This window comes from Mus musculus, chromosome 16 (genome assembly GCF_000001635.26).
Source record: "Mus musculus strain C57BL/6J chromosome 16, GRCm38.p6 C57BL/6J".
In the NCBI taxonomy this organism is placed as follows: Eukaryota; Metazoa; Chordata; class Mammalia; order Rodentia; family Muridae; genus Mus; species Mus musculus.
Genome location: NC_000082.6, coordinates 16,855,235 through 16,869,604, shown reverse-complemented (window position 1 = coordinate 16,869,604; position 14,370 = coordinate 16,855,235). Strand labels below are relative to the sequence as shown.

At 47.3% G+C, this 14,370-nt stretch overlaps 2 protein-coding genes across 2 annotated transcripts; both read left to right on the top strand.

The window, feature by feature from the left end:
* The first annotated feature begins 349 nt into the window (after positions 1 to 349).
* Positions 350 to 1,204, top strand: Vpreb1 (pre-B lymphocyte gene 1). Its single transcript, NM_016982.2, has 2 exons — positions 350 to 539; positions 627 to 1,204. Exons 1-2 carry the CDS (start codon positions 494 to 496, stop codon positions 1,007 to 1,009), a joined length of 429 nt encoding a protein of 142 aa, NP_058678.1. The 5' UTR covers positions 350 to 493; the 3' UTR covers positions 1,010 to 1,204.
* A 4,415-nt stretch (positions 1,205 to 5,619) lies between these two features.
* Positions 5,620 to 8,934, top strand: Igll1 (immunoglobulin lambda-like polypeptide 1). Its single transcript, NM_001190325.1, has 3 exons — positions 5,620 to 5,909; positions 7,061 to 7,176; positions 8,471 to 8,934. The coding sequence occupies exons 1-3, from the start codon at positions 5,716 to 5,718 to the stop codon at positions 8,788 to 8,790; spliced, it is 630 nt and encodes a 209-aa protein (NP_001177254.1). The 5' UTR covers positions 5,620 to 5,715; the 3' UTR covers positions 8,791 to 8,934.
* Positions 8,935 to 14,370: the final 5,436 nt, after the last annotated feature.

Below are 14,370 nucleotides of genomic sequence, written 5' to 3'. Positions count from 1 at the left end.
AAAAGCAGAGGAAGGAGATTTATTTAGTGTGCTCACATATGGTAGAGGAACATCTAAAGAGGCCCAGTGACTGCTCCCACACATATTTGGGGTCTGATATGAGGCTTAGGTTTAAGGAGAAAACTCTTGTCCCCTTTACCAGGCATTTAAAGTGAACTACAGATCTGCTTATTTGGGGCTCAGCCTCTCAAGGGGAGTTGAGGTCACTCTCCCTCAGGGAGACAAGCCCGCAGTCCTGGGTTCTGGCCCATGACGTTCCAGCAGGTGCTTCCTCCCAGAATGCTTCCCTGGGTCAAACCCAGAGCCACAAAGGCTTCCATTAGACCATTCTGGTAAGTGACAGAGTCACAGAGCCCAGAAAGCCTGGGAGGGTGGTGAGCAGGAACCAGGGGTGCAGTGACCCTCTCCCCAAAGCAGGGAGGAGAGTGCTTCCCAGCTGGTCAGGGCCCAGGAGCAGTGGCTGTAGGGGGCAGGGTGCTGCAGGTCTGGAGCCATGGCCTGGACGTCTGTCCTGCTCATGCTGCTGGCCTATCTCACAGGTAAGGAAACTCTTGGGGCCCAGGGCTTCTTTGCTCCTCCTATGGCCTTGCTCTGCCCCAGTGATGGACATGCTTCTATCTTCTCAGGTTGTGGCCCTCAGCCCATGGTGCATCAGCCACCATTAGCATCTTCTTCCCTTGGAGCCACCATCCGCCTCTCCTGTACCCTGAGCAACGACCATAACATTGGCATTTACAGCATTTACTGGTACCAGCAGAGGCCGGGCCACCCTCCCAGGTTCCTGCTGAGATACTTCTCACACTCAGACAAGCACCAGGGTCCCGATATCCCACCTCGCTTCTCCGGGTCCAAAGATACGACCAGGAACCTGGGGTATCTGAGCATCTCTGAACTGCAGCCTGAGGACGAGGCTGTGTATTACTGTGCCGTGGGGCTCCGGAGCCAGGAAAAGAAGAGGATGGAGAGGGAGTGGGAAGGAGAAAAGTCGTATACAGATTTGGGATCTTAGGCTCTGGAGACATTCAGACCCTGAACTGAAGACAGAGTTTGCTTTGCTCGGCTAGTCTGGTATGGGAAGGAGGGGTAGAACGTGAGGTTTTGCAGAGCCTAGAAGATGGAATTATGCAGCTTTTCCTTGTTCTGCGGTGTTGCTATGAGCCCCCATTGGAGGCTGGATTGTAGAATTAAAGCTGTTTTTACTGAATTTGGTCTGGCTGGTTTGTGATCTCAGAACAAGTTTAAGAGCTGGCTAGGTCAAAGGTCATGCTCAGTTTGGCCAGGTACCCATCTCTGAGGCAGAACATTTGTCTGAACCCTATTGTTATGATCACGGGGCAAATGGATGATAAAAGCATCTTGGAGGGGGACCTTCTTGCAAAGGATGGGGTCTCCTGTTGTCATCTCCACAGTTACCGAGCAAAGGAGCCCAGCAAATGCCATCCCTGGGCCTCTACTTTGGGGGAGAGCAGGTGCCAAGTGACAGGTGTGGAGCAGGTTTACCTCATTGTTACTAGAGTGATGATTTGGGATGGACAGACCTTTGTGTTACCTAGCCTGTAATCCTACTGGGGTGTGCTCTCCACATTTTCTCTGCTGTTAGAAGTAGGTTGTAGTTGGTGCAAACTAGCAAAGGTCTTTGACCAAACTTCAGCTAAGTCTGTCTGGGTTCGATTCTCAACTAGGCTTCAACCCTGGCTCATGAAGACCACTCAAACACCTAGTTCCTGACATCAGAAGATCTCGTGTTTAGAAGGACCCAAGGCCCTCTTGAAGTATCTTCTGAAAGCTGAAGAATAAAATATACTCTGGTGAGGCACCTGTTACAGTCTATACTGAAGAACAGGAATCTAACCTCAAAATACCTGAGTTAGCACAACTGGTATGGAGTTGGCAAAAACCGCACATTTCTGATTATAAACCAGTGATTAATGAAGGTGACTGCTGGTATCAGGACCTCCCAAACCTATGACATCACATAGGTGACAGACCCGTTACCAAGGCAACAGCTACCATATTCCCAGAATCCACTTGGCTCACCCCCCCATCTTTACCTGCATTACATCGTTTTCCATATAAATAAGGGGAATGCCCCTCTCCCCTCTCTCTTTTTCCCCTTCTCTTTCTGCCACCACCTCTTCCCTTTCACCTTTCACACGTGGAACTGCTTGTTCCAAGTGTGTTGTGTTCAGACTAGAGCTGCTATTGTAACACACCAGTGACTATATGCAAATATGACATTCTATACAAAGGACATGTCTTTGGTATTTGAGGGTCATGGAGCCATATACCATGGATACCAAGGGCAAGTCTTTTTCCCAGTTTGTAATTTATTTTTCATTTAAGAAATGATTTTATTTCTTCTTCTTCTTCTTTTTCTTCTTCTTCTTTTTCTTCTTCTTCTTCTTCTTCTTCTTCTTCTTCTTCTTCTTCTTCTTCTTCTTCTTCTTCTTCTTCTTCTTCTTCTTCTTCCTCCTCTTCTTCTTCTTCCTTCTTCTTCTTCTTCCTTCCTCCTTCCTTCTTCCTCTTCTTCTTCTGTGGTTTTTCGTAGAACAGGCTGGCCTCAAACTCAGAAATCTGCCTGCCTTTGCCTCCAAGTTTGAAATTACTTCTTATTTGTGTGTGTGTGTGTGTGTGCATGAGTGCATACCACATGAACGCTGGGGCTTGTGGAGGCCAGAAGAGGGCATGGAATCTGGAGCTTACACCTGCCTGATGTGTGCTAAGAACTAGAACCACACTTGGGTCCTCTGGTAACAAGTGCTCATGATCACTGAGCCCCACTTTTTTTCCATCTTTAAAAATTATGTCTCAGGGTAGCATATGATGTAATGGGTTTCATCTTGGCATTTTTATTCACTTGTGTTATTGTACTGTAAGGGTTCATGATTCTCCAAAGAATGGTATCCCAAACTCAAATAGTATGTAAACACAAAGAGTGTTTATTCTGCAGAAGTGCAGCATGCAGGGGGTCTCCCCATTGCCAGATAGAGACACACCCAAGTGAGCTTTGCAGGCTGGATTTAAAGCACATCATGCTACTGGGGTAGGTGACCTCTGTGTTAATCTGTTGGGCCCATCCCTAAGGCCATTCCATTACTGTGGTGTGGGGGTTGGAAACTTGATGGGGAGGTCTGGAAACTTACTGTGGAAGTAGCTGAGGAAGTCTAGAAACTGCTGCTGCCCCATTGTCCTTGCCTCAGGCCAAGTGGCTGGGACATTCCATTACCTGGGCGTGAAGGCTGGAGCCTGGAATTTTTTCCATTTGTTATTGACTTGCTTGTGCTTGCCTGGACTTGCCCATTTTTAAGCCTAGTCTCCTTAACTGCAATTTGAAGTCTGTCCTGGAATTGGCCCAGTTTTCTCAGTACTTTGTTATTATACATTCTGCTTTCCAAGTCTGTGACTGCCCTGCCCCCTGCTTCCTGTGGCAGGCCTCCTGTCACACAGATAACCCTGCCTTTTCTGCTTTCATGTCACCTGCATTCCATCATCGTTTTTGTCACTTTTAAGATTCTTTTCATGATCCCCTTTCTCATTTCATGATCTAAAAGCACAAACATACACTTACTGTTTGCATTCTAAGTACTTCCTCACAGTTACCTGGCAACAGCCAGGTGTGCCTGACTCACTATAAAAGGGGCTGCTTCCCCCCCCCCCCATTCTTGCTCTCTCTTGCTCTTGTCTTCCTGCTCCAGTTCTCTCCCCATTCCCCTCCCCCTCTCTCCCCATGATCATGGCTGGCCTTTACCCCCCCCCTCTGTCTCTACTACCCTCTTGACTCCCCTCCCCATGCCCTGAATAAACTCTATTCTATACTATACCAGATCATGTGGCTGGTCCCTCGGGGGGGGGGGGGGGGAAGGGATGCCTCAGCACGGGTCTGCTGAGGTACCCGCTTCCCCACACCTCACCACACATCCACCAGAACATACCCCCCTTTATCTTTTTATAAAAACATCACTTACGATCACATACACATGTGTATGCATACATATATAATTTAAATCTAGGTTCTGTGTGTGAGGAGAGGGGTATTTTCTGCTATCAAAGCAGGACAGAAGTATCTGGATAGGAGACAGCCTTCTACACAAAGAAGAATCAGGTATCTTGAGTGTTGAGCAAGGGGATGGTCTGATGGCTACATCTGGATAACTGCAGGAAGCTGTGGTCTGTGGCTGCTTCTTGCCCTGAGCCTATGATAGGACAGGGCTCAAAGAACAGTTGGGACAGTATACATTTGGGTTAAGTCTGGAGATCTGGCACTGCTCCAAGGGGAACCATGGGTTCTGGGTCCTGGGATGTGGGGTTGCTGGGGTGGGGTAACTTAGTCAATGTCCCTTGGATCCTTCTCCAATCTCCAAAATATAAGGAGTTCAAAGTGGGCAGAGAGGGCCATGTGCCTCAAGTGAGGAAAAGCTAGATGGTATCAGAGGTCCCTGTGCTTCATACATCTTTAAGGGAACTTGCACTTTATAGCCTGCTATTTTGTCCTTGTCCTGATGGGCCATGAGCACTTCAAGATGTAACACTTATCCCTCAGGGTTTCCAGTCAGTGTTTGTGGGACACGGAGATCCAAGCAAAATGTCATGAGTCCATGGAGTCTGATTTCACTGTGGCTCTCATGATCTTAGTGGGACAGCAAGATGTCTGCCTGTCACAGCCTTCCACAGTGTGGCTGGATGGATGAAGGGGAAGTCTTGGGTGGCCAAGTGAATGCTTCCACAACCGAGGAAGCTCATCGGCTTTGGAGGAAGATGGTACAGAACGTTCTGAGGTTCTTCCATGCCACAGGAAGCCTATAGGTCACAGAAAACAGTGATGAGGATAGACTTTGCATGTTTTTGATCATCCTGAAAAACAATTAAGACGGTTGATAAATAAGTTTTATTTCACAATGCATACGGTGTATCCAAAGAGCAGGTAATATCCCCCTACCCAATTTCTATTCACTTTCTTTATTTTATGTTGTTTTTTTTGAGACAAGATCTTGTTATATGTCACAGGCTGGCCTTGAAATCACCACCCTCCTGTCTTAACCTCCCCAATGCTGGAATTGTAGATAGCTGTCATGGAGAGTAGCTAAGCCTTACCAGTTCTACTTTTAAAGATATGGGTGATACTTACAAAAATTTGGGGTGTCTTAGTTTGTGATATGAGACCTACAGGTGCTGAACATTGTGCACTAAACACCATTTTAATCATTTTTCCTGATCAGTTCAGCTTTTTGCTGAGCCTATACTTCTGCTTTCAGGATACCCCTGGCCCTACATTAGCTACAGCTGTACCTTACATCTCTGGCATTAAACCTGCAGAGACTCTTGTTCCATGGGGCAGGTGTTCAGTTGCTCTCTACGGCCCCTCTAAGCCCTGGGGACCTGCTCCACAGACCCAGGGGCCCTCAGGGACCTGGATATCAGTCAGGCAGAGCTGCCCAGAGCTCTAGGGATGGGTTAAGACAGGCAGCTGTGAGTGAAAACAGTTAGGCTTGCATCCCAACCACAACCGGGTAGTCCCTTTGGGAGAGAACTCCACAGATGGTGACCATGGGCACTGGGGTGTGCCTGCTGGTGGTGGAAACTAGAGACAGCCTGGGGTTTGGCTACACAGATCCACCTGCACTGGAATAGCTTTTGGCCACCAGAGGAGGAACAATCCTTTTGCCGGGAGATCTACACTGCAAGTGAGGCTAGAGTTGACTTTGGACTTGAGGGTCAATGAAGCTCAGAGTAGGACAGACTCTGGGCACTATCCCCAGGCAGTGTGAAGTTCTCCTCCTGCTGCTGCTGTTGGGTCTAGTGGATGGTGTCCACCACATACTTTCCCCAAGCTCAGCAGAAAGGAGCAGAGCTGTGGGCCCTGGAGCTTCAGTGGGAAGCAACAGGCCTAGCCTATGGGCCCTTCCCGGCAGGTAAGAGACTTGCTTTTTGGGGAAGGTACGCGTGTAGGTCCACGGACTAGAGGCTAGAATGAGTGACTGGGAAGGAAGGTGGCTATTGAGGCCATGGGTGTGAGAAGGAAGGATCTGCCTAAGAGGAGGGGGCTGTGCAAATGCTAGCTTAAACTTGGTACCTCGATCATTGCAAGGCCAGTGTTCTACCAATGAACCACATCCATAGCCCACCTCCATTTTCCATTTATTTTGAGAAGAGGTCTTGCTAGGTTTCCCAGGCTGATCTTACTCTCTGTAGCCTATGCAAGATTTGAACGTCCTATAGCTTTCCTAGATCCTTCCTCCTTCCTAAGTCCTCTTTAGTAGCTAGAATTAAGACTGTGGTGGCGCGTTTGTTTTTGTTTTTTGTTTTTTGTTTTTTTGTGTGTGTGTGTGTGTGTGTCATGGTCCTAGTTCATTTAGAATTAAATGTGTGTGTTTATCGTAGTCAGGTAGTTGCAGTTCTAGAAGTTTATTCTTAGGTAATTATTAAAACATCCATTAAATATTGTGAGGGTGTCTTGGGTTGGGAGGAGGAGACACCATGGCCATGGAGATCACCCAGTCAAGAAGACCTTGCCTGTAAAGCATGAGGACTTAATTCAGACTCTCAGCAACCATTCATCTACTATCAAGATGTTTTTACTCAGATAAATAGAAAAAAAAAAAAAAAAGGTTTGGTGTGGTGGCACACCTTTTATATCCCAGCAGTTGGGAGGCAGAGGCAGGCAGATCTTTGTGAGTTTGAGGCCAGCCTGGTCTACATAGTAGTCTCATGATAGAAATAAAAACAAAAGAATCCTTGCAATATAGTGTGCATGGGTCCTGGGAGGAAGCATAGGGCCAGTAGGAACTGATGCACACACGCATGTATGCACACACGCACAAGCACATATGCACACACAAATATTCACCAGAGATTCCTGGTTCCACCACACCCACCAGAGAAGATATACCACCCAGGAATTTCTGAGAATCTGCTGGGCCTGATATTGCCATCAACACTGAAAAAATTCAGAGATGGAAGTAAGAGATGGATAGATGGACTTGTCGGGATACTGGCTGCTCATCTATTTTCTGCCAAGGACATAGTTTATTTCCTGAAGTTCTGTGTCTGACTCACCCAACAGGCTCCTGTTCCAGATCATCCCACGGGGAGCAGGTCCCAGGTGCTCGCCCCATAGGCTTCCATCTAAGCCCCAGTTTTGGTATGTCTTTGGTGGTGGGACCCAGCTCACAATCCTAGGTAAGTGGTTCTCATGGTCTCATGATCCAGCTGGCTCAGGGAAGTCCATTTTTGCTCTGGGGAATTCTTACTATCTGCCTTTCCTAGCCTTGCAGTCTGAACTGTAAAGGCAGTAGTAATTCTAAGGTAAATCACAGGGAAAGGCCCTAACAGCTTCATCTACTCTTCTGAGGCAGATGCCCAAAAAGAGATCAAGGAATGAGATTTTTCAGGCCATAGAGACCACTACACCTCAGCATCTAAACCGAGGCCCAGATGCCCATCCAGACTAAGAAGACCACATAGTAGGTGCAGGGACATGGCTGGTGCCATGAACCCCACCTTCAAAGATTCAGGCCACCCTAGATAGAAAACCACAGAGGCTGAGAGAGAAATTTGGTTCAATTTAATCTTCTGCTGGCCCATGAGGTCACAGAGACACACAAAAGGCTCAGAGTGATCAGGTTACTAGAACCAGGTCCTCCCAGGATGATTACTAGAAAAGAAATGTAGACTGTCTATTGTTCCTGAGGGCTGGAGCCTGTTGTCTAACTTGTCCATCTTCCTCAAATATCCTTAGACTTAGATGAGGAATGAAGGAGCAAATGGGGCCAAGTGAAATCAGGAGTAACCAGAGACTTCCTGGATGGTCAGGGGTTTGCTATCCTTCCTAGTCTGGGAGATGGAGCCTCAGGAACACAGCCAGTATAGGTCTTGTGATTACTGTGGACAAAGCAGTAGGTCCTTGGAGGAGTTGGAGGATTTTTCTGGATGGAATCTAATCCTCGGTGAGATAACTAAATGGAATCTGGAGCACAGGCCCCGAAGCCCTTATACAGCAGGCACACCTCAAGACCAACTCTCCAGGACCAGTCTTGCAGAATAAATGAGCAGCAATTCTCAGAGGAGTCTCTGAGCACTGGAGAAGCAATTCAGGTTGGGGAGCTGCCCTCTGCCTCACCAGAAGGCCAGGGTCAGATCCCAATTCACTACCAGGAGGCCTGGGTTAGATCCCAAATCAGGTTCCAGCTTCAAGGGGCTAGAGAATTCAGCTGGTCTTAGTCTCAGCGGGGGAACTGAGATTGCAAGGGTCTGGGTCTGGGTCATTTTATCTGGAAGAGGAACATGTTCTAATGGGATGCTAGGCTGTCTGCTCTCCAGGGGACTCAAGTGGTCAGAGGAGAAGAAGGAAGCATCCCTGGATGGAAGACTGATGCTGTAGTGAATGGCCACAGAGCTCCTGATAAGAGAAGGACGCTTCCTTATCACGTGGGCTCTCCTATGCTAACTCTTATCTCCTTCTCTATCTGCGCAGGTCAGCCCAAGTCTGACCCCTTGGTCACTCTGTTCCTGCCTTCCTTAAAGAATCTTCAGGCCAACAAGGCCACACTAGTGTGTTTGGTGAGCGAATTCTACCCAGGTACTTTGGTGGTGGACTGGAAGGTAGATGGGGTCCCTGTCACTCAGGGTGTAGAGACAACCCAACCCTCCAAACAGACCAACAACAAATACATGGTCAGCAGCTACCTGACACTGATATCTGACCAGTGGATGCCTCACAGTAGATACAGCTGCCGGGTCACTCATGAAGGAAACACTGTGGAGAAGAGTGTGTCACCTGCTGAGTGTTCTTAGACCACAATCCTCCCTGAAGCCTCAGGGGCCTGGATCTGAAGTGCCAGAAAAAGTTGTTTTTTGTTTTGTTTTTTGTTTTTTTTCCCATTAACCATCTCACTGTCTTTCCTGTGCCTAATACTCAATAAATATCTTACCACCAACCAGAGAGTCTTGTCGATCTCATCACTTGCATGCCCAGGGATGCAGAGTTGTGGAGTCATGGAACCCAGTGGGAAACTAACCCAGAGGAGAGTTCCCGATCCAAGTATTCTCTGGGAATAGTGCTATTACTAATATTCCTTCCTAGGGGAGACATATGCAACGTGTGCCCCTCCTCCTAAGGTCCCAGTGACAAGTCAAAGCGTGATGCCACCAAAGTTCATTCTGGGAAACCAATGAGTTTCTTTGCTTCCTTACAGAGCATAGGTAAGGGGTTACTTACCAGGATATGGATGCCCCTCCCTCCTAACAGGCTGCACCTGGAAAACCTTACCCAGAAAGGTGAGGGCCTTTCCGTGCCCTCGCTAATTAAGGCAGATATGTATTCAACAGATTGAGGGGAAGATTTTGATACTCAGGTAAGAATCTTGTGCCCCTCTCCATCCCTCCATTTGGGGGTATAAATCATCAACAAGGATGACCTTTTTTACAGTGGGGTGCAGCTGAGTGCCCCGAGATGGCAGTTTCTTGGGTTGGTGAATAGTCACTCACTGTTGGAGATTGGTTCTAATGCTTTGATTCAGTCAGGAATCTGCATGTCCAAATTCTTTTTTTTTTCTTTTTCTTTTTTGTTTTTTTTCGAGACAGGGTTTCTCTGTATAGCCCTGGCTGTTCTGGAACTCACTTAGTAGACCAGGCTGGCCTCGAACTTAGAAATCCTTCCAGGTGCTGGGATGAAAGGTGTGCACCACCACCGTCCGGCTGCATGTCCAAATTCTAAAGGTCCTTGTCCCTAATTGGTTTGGGGTCCTGGTCCCCAAACGGCCAATGGCTGGGCATGGGGCAGGACCCTAGAATTGCTCAGGCTAGGACACAGGAGAGAGAAGGGAGATCGCCATAAAGTGGTCGGATACAATGGACACAGAAGCTGCAGGAGAGAAAGCCAACCAGCCACGTGAGAATTCAGATGAGTAGCCACTGGCCACTTCCCTGACTAGGCCTGGGGTAGCAGGGGAAGGTTTAGGAGTTCTCAGCCTTTGAGGTAGCCAAGGCATTTTAAAATTAACGTGTGTGTGTGTGTGTGTGTGTGTGTGTGTGTGTGTGTCTGGAAGTGTGAGATCCAGAAATCCAGATCCACCGGGAGCACAAAACGGTGTGGTTAAAAATTCCCGCCACAGCTCACAAGTGTGCTCATCACGATTTCAGTCCATGTGCTACTACGTCTCTCTTCCTCCAGCACAGCCCTTCCCTCATGTCCATCTTCCTTTCAGGATGGACCTTGAGCCTCCCGAAATAAGGCTTTCTATTTCTATTCTAGGCTGAGGGCTCAAGGCTTAGAAACAGTAGGAAGTGGCTCAAGTTGCGTTCCAGTCAGGAGCAGAGCTTAGAATTGAACATAACCCAAGACCTAACCTTTAATGGAGCCTGTCTTTCCTGCTCGCTGCTGGTCCTATGTGTTGCAGCTTGGTTTATCTTTGCCCCCTTTCCTCACTATCCTCAGCTCTGATTAATTTTAGTCTGGAGGTTACTGGGGTGGCCAGCAGCGGTGTGACTTTTCCTGGTGAGATGTGAACAGATGTCTGTTCATCTCAGCTGGGGAACTGCTTAGAGACTACAGTTACAATTCCACTGAAGTCCAACGTGGCAAATGAATGAGATTATTTGTTTTACTTATAAGAATATGTGTGACTCAGAGGTAGCTGCATCACTGAAAAGCCTTCCCATCATGAGTGGCAGTCTCATCAAAGCTGAACCCTGGAGTTCCTTTTGAGATTCCCAGGCACCTTGGCTGGCTGGAAAGTCTCACCCCAGCAATCATTACAGCTTATAAAATCATGGGAAAATTTCAGAACTTCTAGCGACTTTTTTAATGCATTTGTTTACTTCCTGAGTTTTGTAAGTTTCTTTTACTTCCTGGCTTATTTTTATTTCATGTGTGTCTTGTCCACATGTGTGAAATGTGCACCATATATGTAGGCCTAATGCTCCAGGAGACCAGAAGGGGCAGTTTGCCTCGAACTGGAGTCACAGATGGTTGTGTGCTCAGAACTGAGCTGTGGTTCTCTGCAAGAGCAAAACTTGCTCTTAAACATTGAACCTTCTCTCCAGCCCCTACTTTCCAAGTCTGAAGAGGTCTCCCTCTAGTATGCATTGTTTCAGTTTAGAGGAAATTGCTACACATTTGTTACAAGCAGGCGGGCTGATACTGGAAGAAGTGACAGGTTCCAACTCCTCTCCTTTTGTTACTGTGGTTATTCACATTCTGCAGCATCTCAAGGCAGACTGTCTCTCTAGGCTTTGTTGGCCAGCTCCTGCATCCACAAGTTTTGTGCTTTTTAAGATGGCTGAACTCTGAGGTCCCTCACCAACTCTTCCTTTGGCTCCTTTAGCAGGTGTTTCCTGCCGTCTGCCTTCCACAGCTTGGTTTCCCAGGTGGTGACACAACAGATCCATGCATGCTCTTGAATTCTGTCTTAGGGCTTCTATGGACGTGATAAAAACAAAACAAAACAAAACAAAAACCAAAAACCAACCAACCAAACAAAAAAAACCCCCAAAAAACCCAACTATGACCAAACACAACTTTTGAAGGACAGTTTCAGCTTACAGTTTGTAGTCTATTATCTAGGAAGTCAGAACAGCAGCTGGAGGCAGGAGCTAATGCAGAGGCCAAGGCTGCTTCTTGCTTCTCATGTCTTGCTCAGCATAATTTATATAACACCCAGGACCACCAGGAGTGGTATATCCACCTGGGCCATTCCATATCAATCATCAATCAAGAAAATGCAGTATAGACTTGCCCACAGGCCAATCTGGTGGGAGCATTTTTTTCTTAGTTGAGGTTCCCCATTCCAAATGACTCTAGCTTGTGTCAAATTGTCATTAACCTAGCAAGCACAATTGACCCTTTGTCAACTTCACTCACAAATAATTCAGCATAACCTTTGCTTTCTTGTTGTTCCTAAGGTTTCATATCAATATCAACATCACAATATACAATATTCTAATTTTAAGGGTCTCACAGTCCCTAAAAATTTCAATACTTTAAAAGTTCAGTCTCTTACAATATCCAGTCTCTCTGAAACTCCAAATATCTGTAAAATTCCAAAGCTTCTTAACTATGGGCTCCTGTAAAATACGAAATAGTTAAATATTTTCATATTCCAAGAGGGAAGGACCAGGCAGCATCACAATCAGATCAAGGCAAAATCAAAGTCAAACAGGGTAAAGGTTCATGTTGTAAAGCTCGATGTTGTAAAGCTCGACGTCAGGCCTTTGGGACTTCTTAGTTCCCAAGGGCTGGCCAAGCATATGCATCACCCATCAGAGGCTCAGGCCAGCTCTATACCACAGAGTTGCTGCTGTTCCTGGTGGTTATCCCATGATATTGTCATCTCTAACATTCTGCAGGCTCCTGTTGCAATCGAGTTGCACTTTCACCAACAGTCTCCTGGGCCATCTGCAGGGACTCTGGTCCTGCTATATGTTGTCAAGTGTCAACTTCTCTCTAAGACCCTTTCAGTTCGAATGCTCCTACTTCAACCTAGGCTACACGTTTACCAGCAAGCTCTTCATGGTGCCAAGACTCGGCAGCTCTCCATGACTCTTTATGCCTTCACAACCAGTATTACCTGGGAAACTTACACATTACTGTCGGCCTGAGTCTGCTCAGCTGCAGGGCACGGCTGCTTGGGGAGGAGGAACTTGGGGAGTTTGACTGAGATTACCCTGTGCTGCCTTCCGGGTGAGTTCACGAGCTGTAGGGAAGTGCTCCTGGGATAGGAAAGCACAGTCTGAGATGAGGGAAAGTCGGACCTGATTTAGGGGTCCTTGGGTCTGTGACATTGCCAGGGCCATGGGGTTCTTAGACTCTTGGACATCTAGGCGCCACTGGAAGTCACAGAAGAGCAGAGAACAGAGTCAGGGGCCACATGGCCTGGGGACAGCATCTAGCTGGGGCTGGGGAGGGGGTGGGGAGGAAGGAGAGCTCTGGCTTGTCTCATGGGGTGAGTGTCCTTTGCTTAACAGAGGCAGGTTTGGTGGCAGTTGTGGCTGGGAGTGCAGAGAGGCCTTCTACAGGATGTGGCTCTGTAGACAAAGACCTTCTCCAGGTTCCTCATGGTGAATCTTGATGAAAGAGACAGTCGATGATGGAAAATTGATGCATAAAACCACTTCTCAGGGTGGGCCTGAGATTAAATTCCTTTTGCAGGGAGGAATGTCTAGGAAGAGAAGCTTATGGGCTTAAGCCCTCCCGGCCTAGGTTCCTCATTAGCATGGAGAACTCTGTTTTGAGCCTATGTGACCATAGGCCACGTTTCTTTTATGTGAGAGAAGCATGGCATGTGTTCCAAGTCAGGAGTCTGGCAGGGAGCTGGGAGTCACCTAAGCCTCAGGTGTGTGCCCACGAGTCTCTTCCTCTTGACCTGCTTTACCTTAACAAACTTCCTGGCATGTGTTTTTTTTTTTTTTTTTTTTTTTTTTTTTTTTTTTTTTTTTGAGACAGGGTTTCTCTGTATAGCCCTGGCTGTCCTGGAACTTACTCTGTAGACCAGGCTGGCCTCGAACTCAGAAATCCGCCTGCCTCTGCCTCCCGAGTGCGCCACCACGCCCGGCTCCTGGCATGGTTTTAATCCCACACATTACCAGGTTTGTTTGCCAGCACGAGGTCCAGGCTTGGACCTGTTTGCACTATAGGTTTGTGTGCTGACCCCGAGGAAACACTTCCCAGAAGGTTCTGCTTCCTTAATGCTGGTTTCTTCTTAACCTTAGTTTATTTGCAGCCTTAACTGACCAGTCTTAATTTACCCAGTCAAGCAAGTTTTCACACTCTAAGACTTGGTGCCAATTTCTGTCCTAGTTATGGGTTCAATTGTGATAAAACATGACTAACATGAGCTTGAGGGAGGAGAGCTTATTTTAGCTTACAGCTTGTATTCCACCATCCAGGGAAAGTCAGTGTGGGAACTCAAGATAGGAACTAATGCAGAGGCTGTGGGGGAACATTGCTTACAGGCTTGTGCCTCTCTCTTACTCAACTTGCTTTCTTATACACCCTGGACCCATTGGTCCAGGGCAGGAGCGGGACCACCCACAATTGTCTGGGCTCTTCCATACCAATCAGCAATCAAGAAAGTGCACCACAGGCTTGCCCACAGGTGGGGGAATCTTCTTGGTTGAGGTTTACTTTTCTCAAATGACTTCAGCTTGACATAAAGTTGACATAAAACTATCCAGCACAGATTCAGTCAGAGAAAAGATGTGTATTGCATCTTCAGTGGAGTATGAGGCAGTGATTGTTAATTTGGATCTGAAATGAATCTGAAGCTTGGTATTGTGCATAGAAGACTCGGGATGTTCTAAAGGGAGTTAGGAAATATTCCACACTTCTGGAAGTCCGTCAAAACTCTGCAAGTAAACAACTCAATAGCTTAAGGA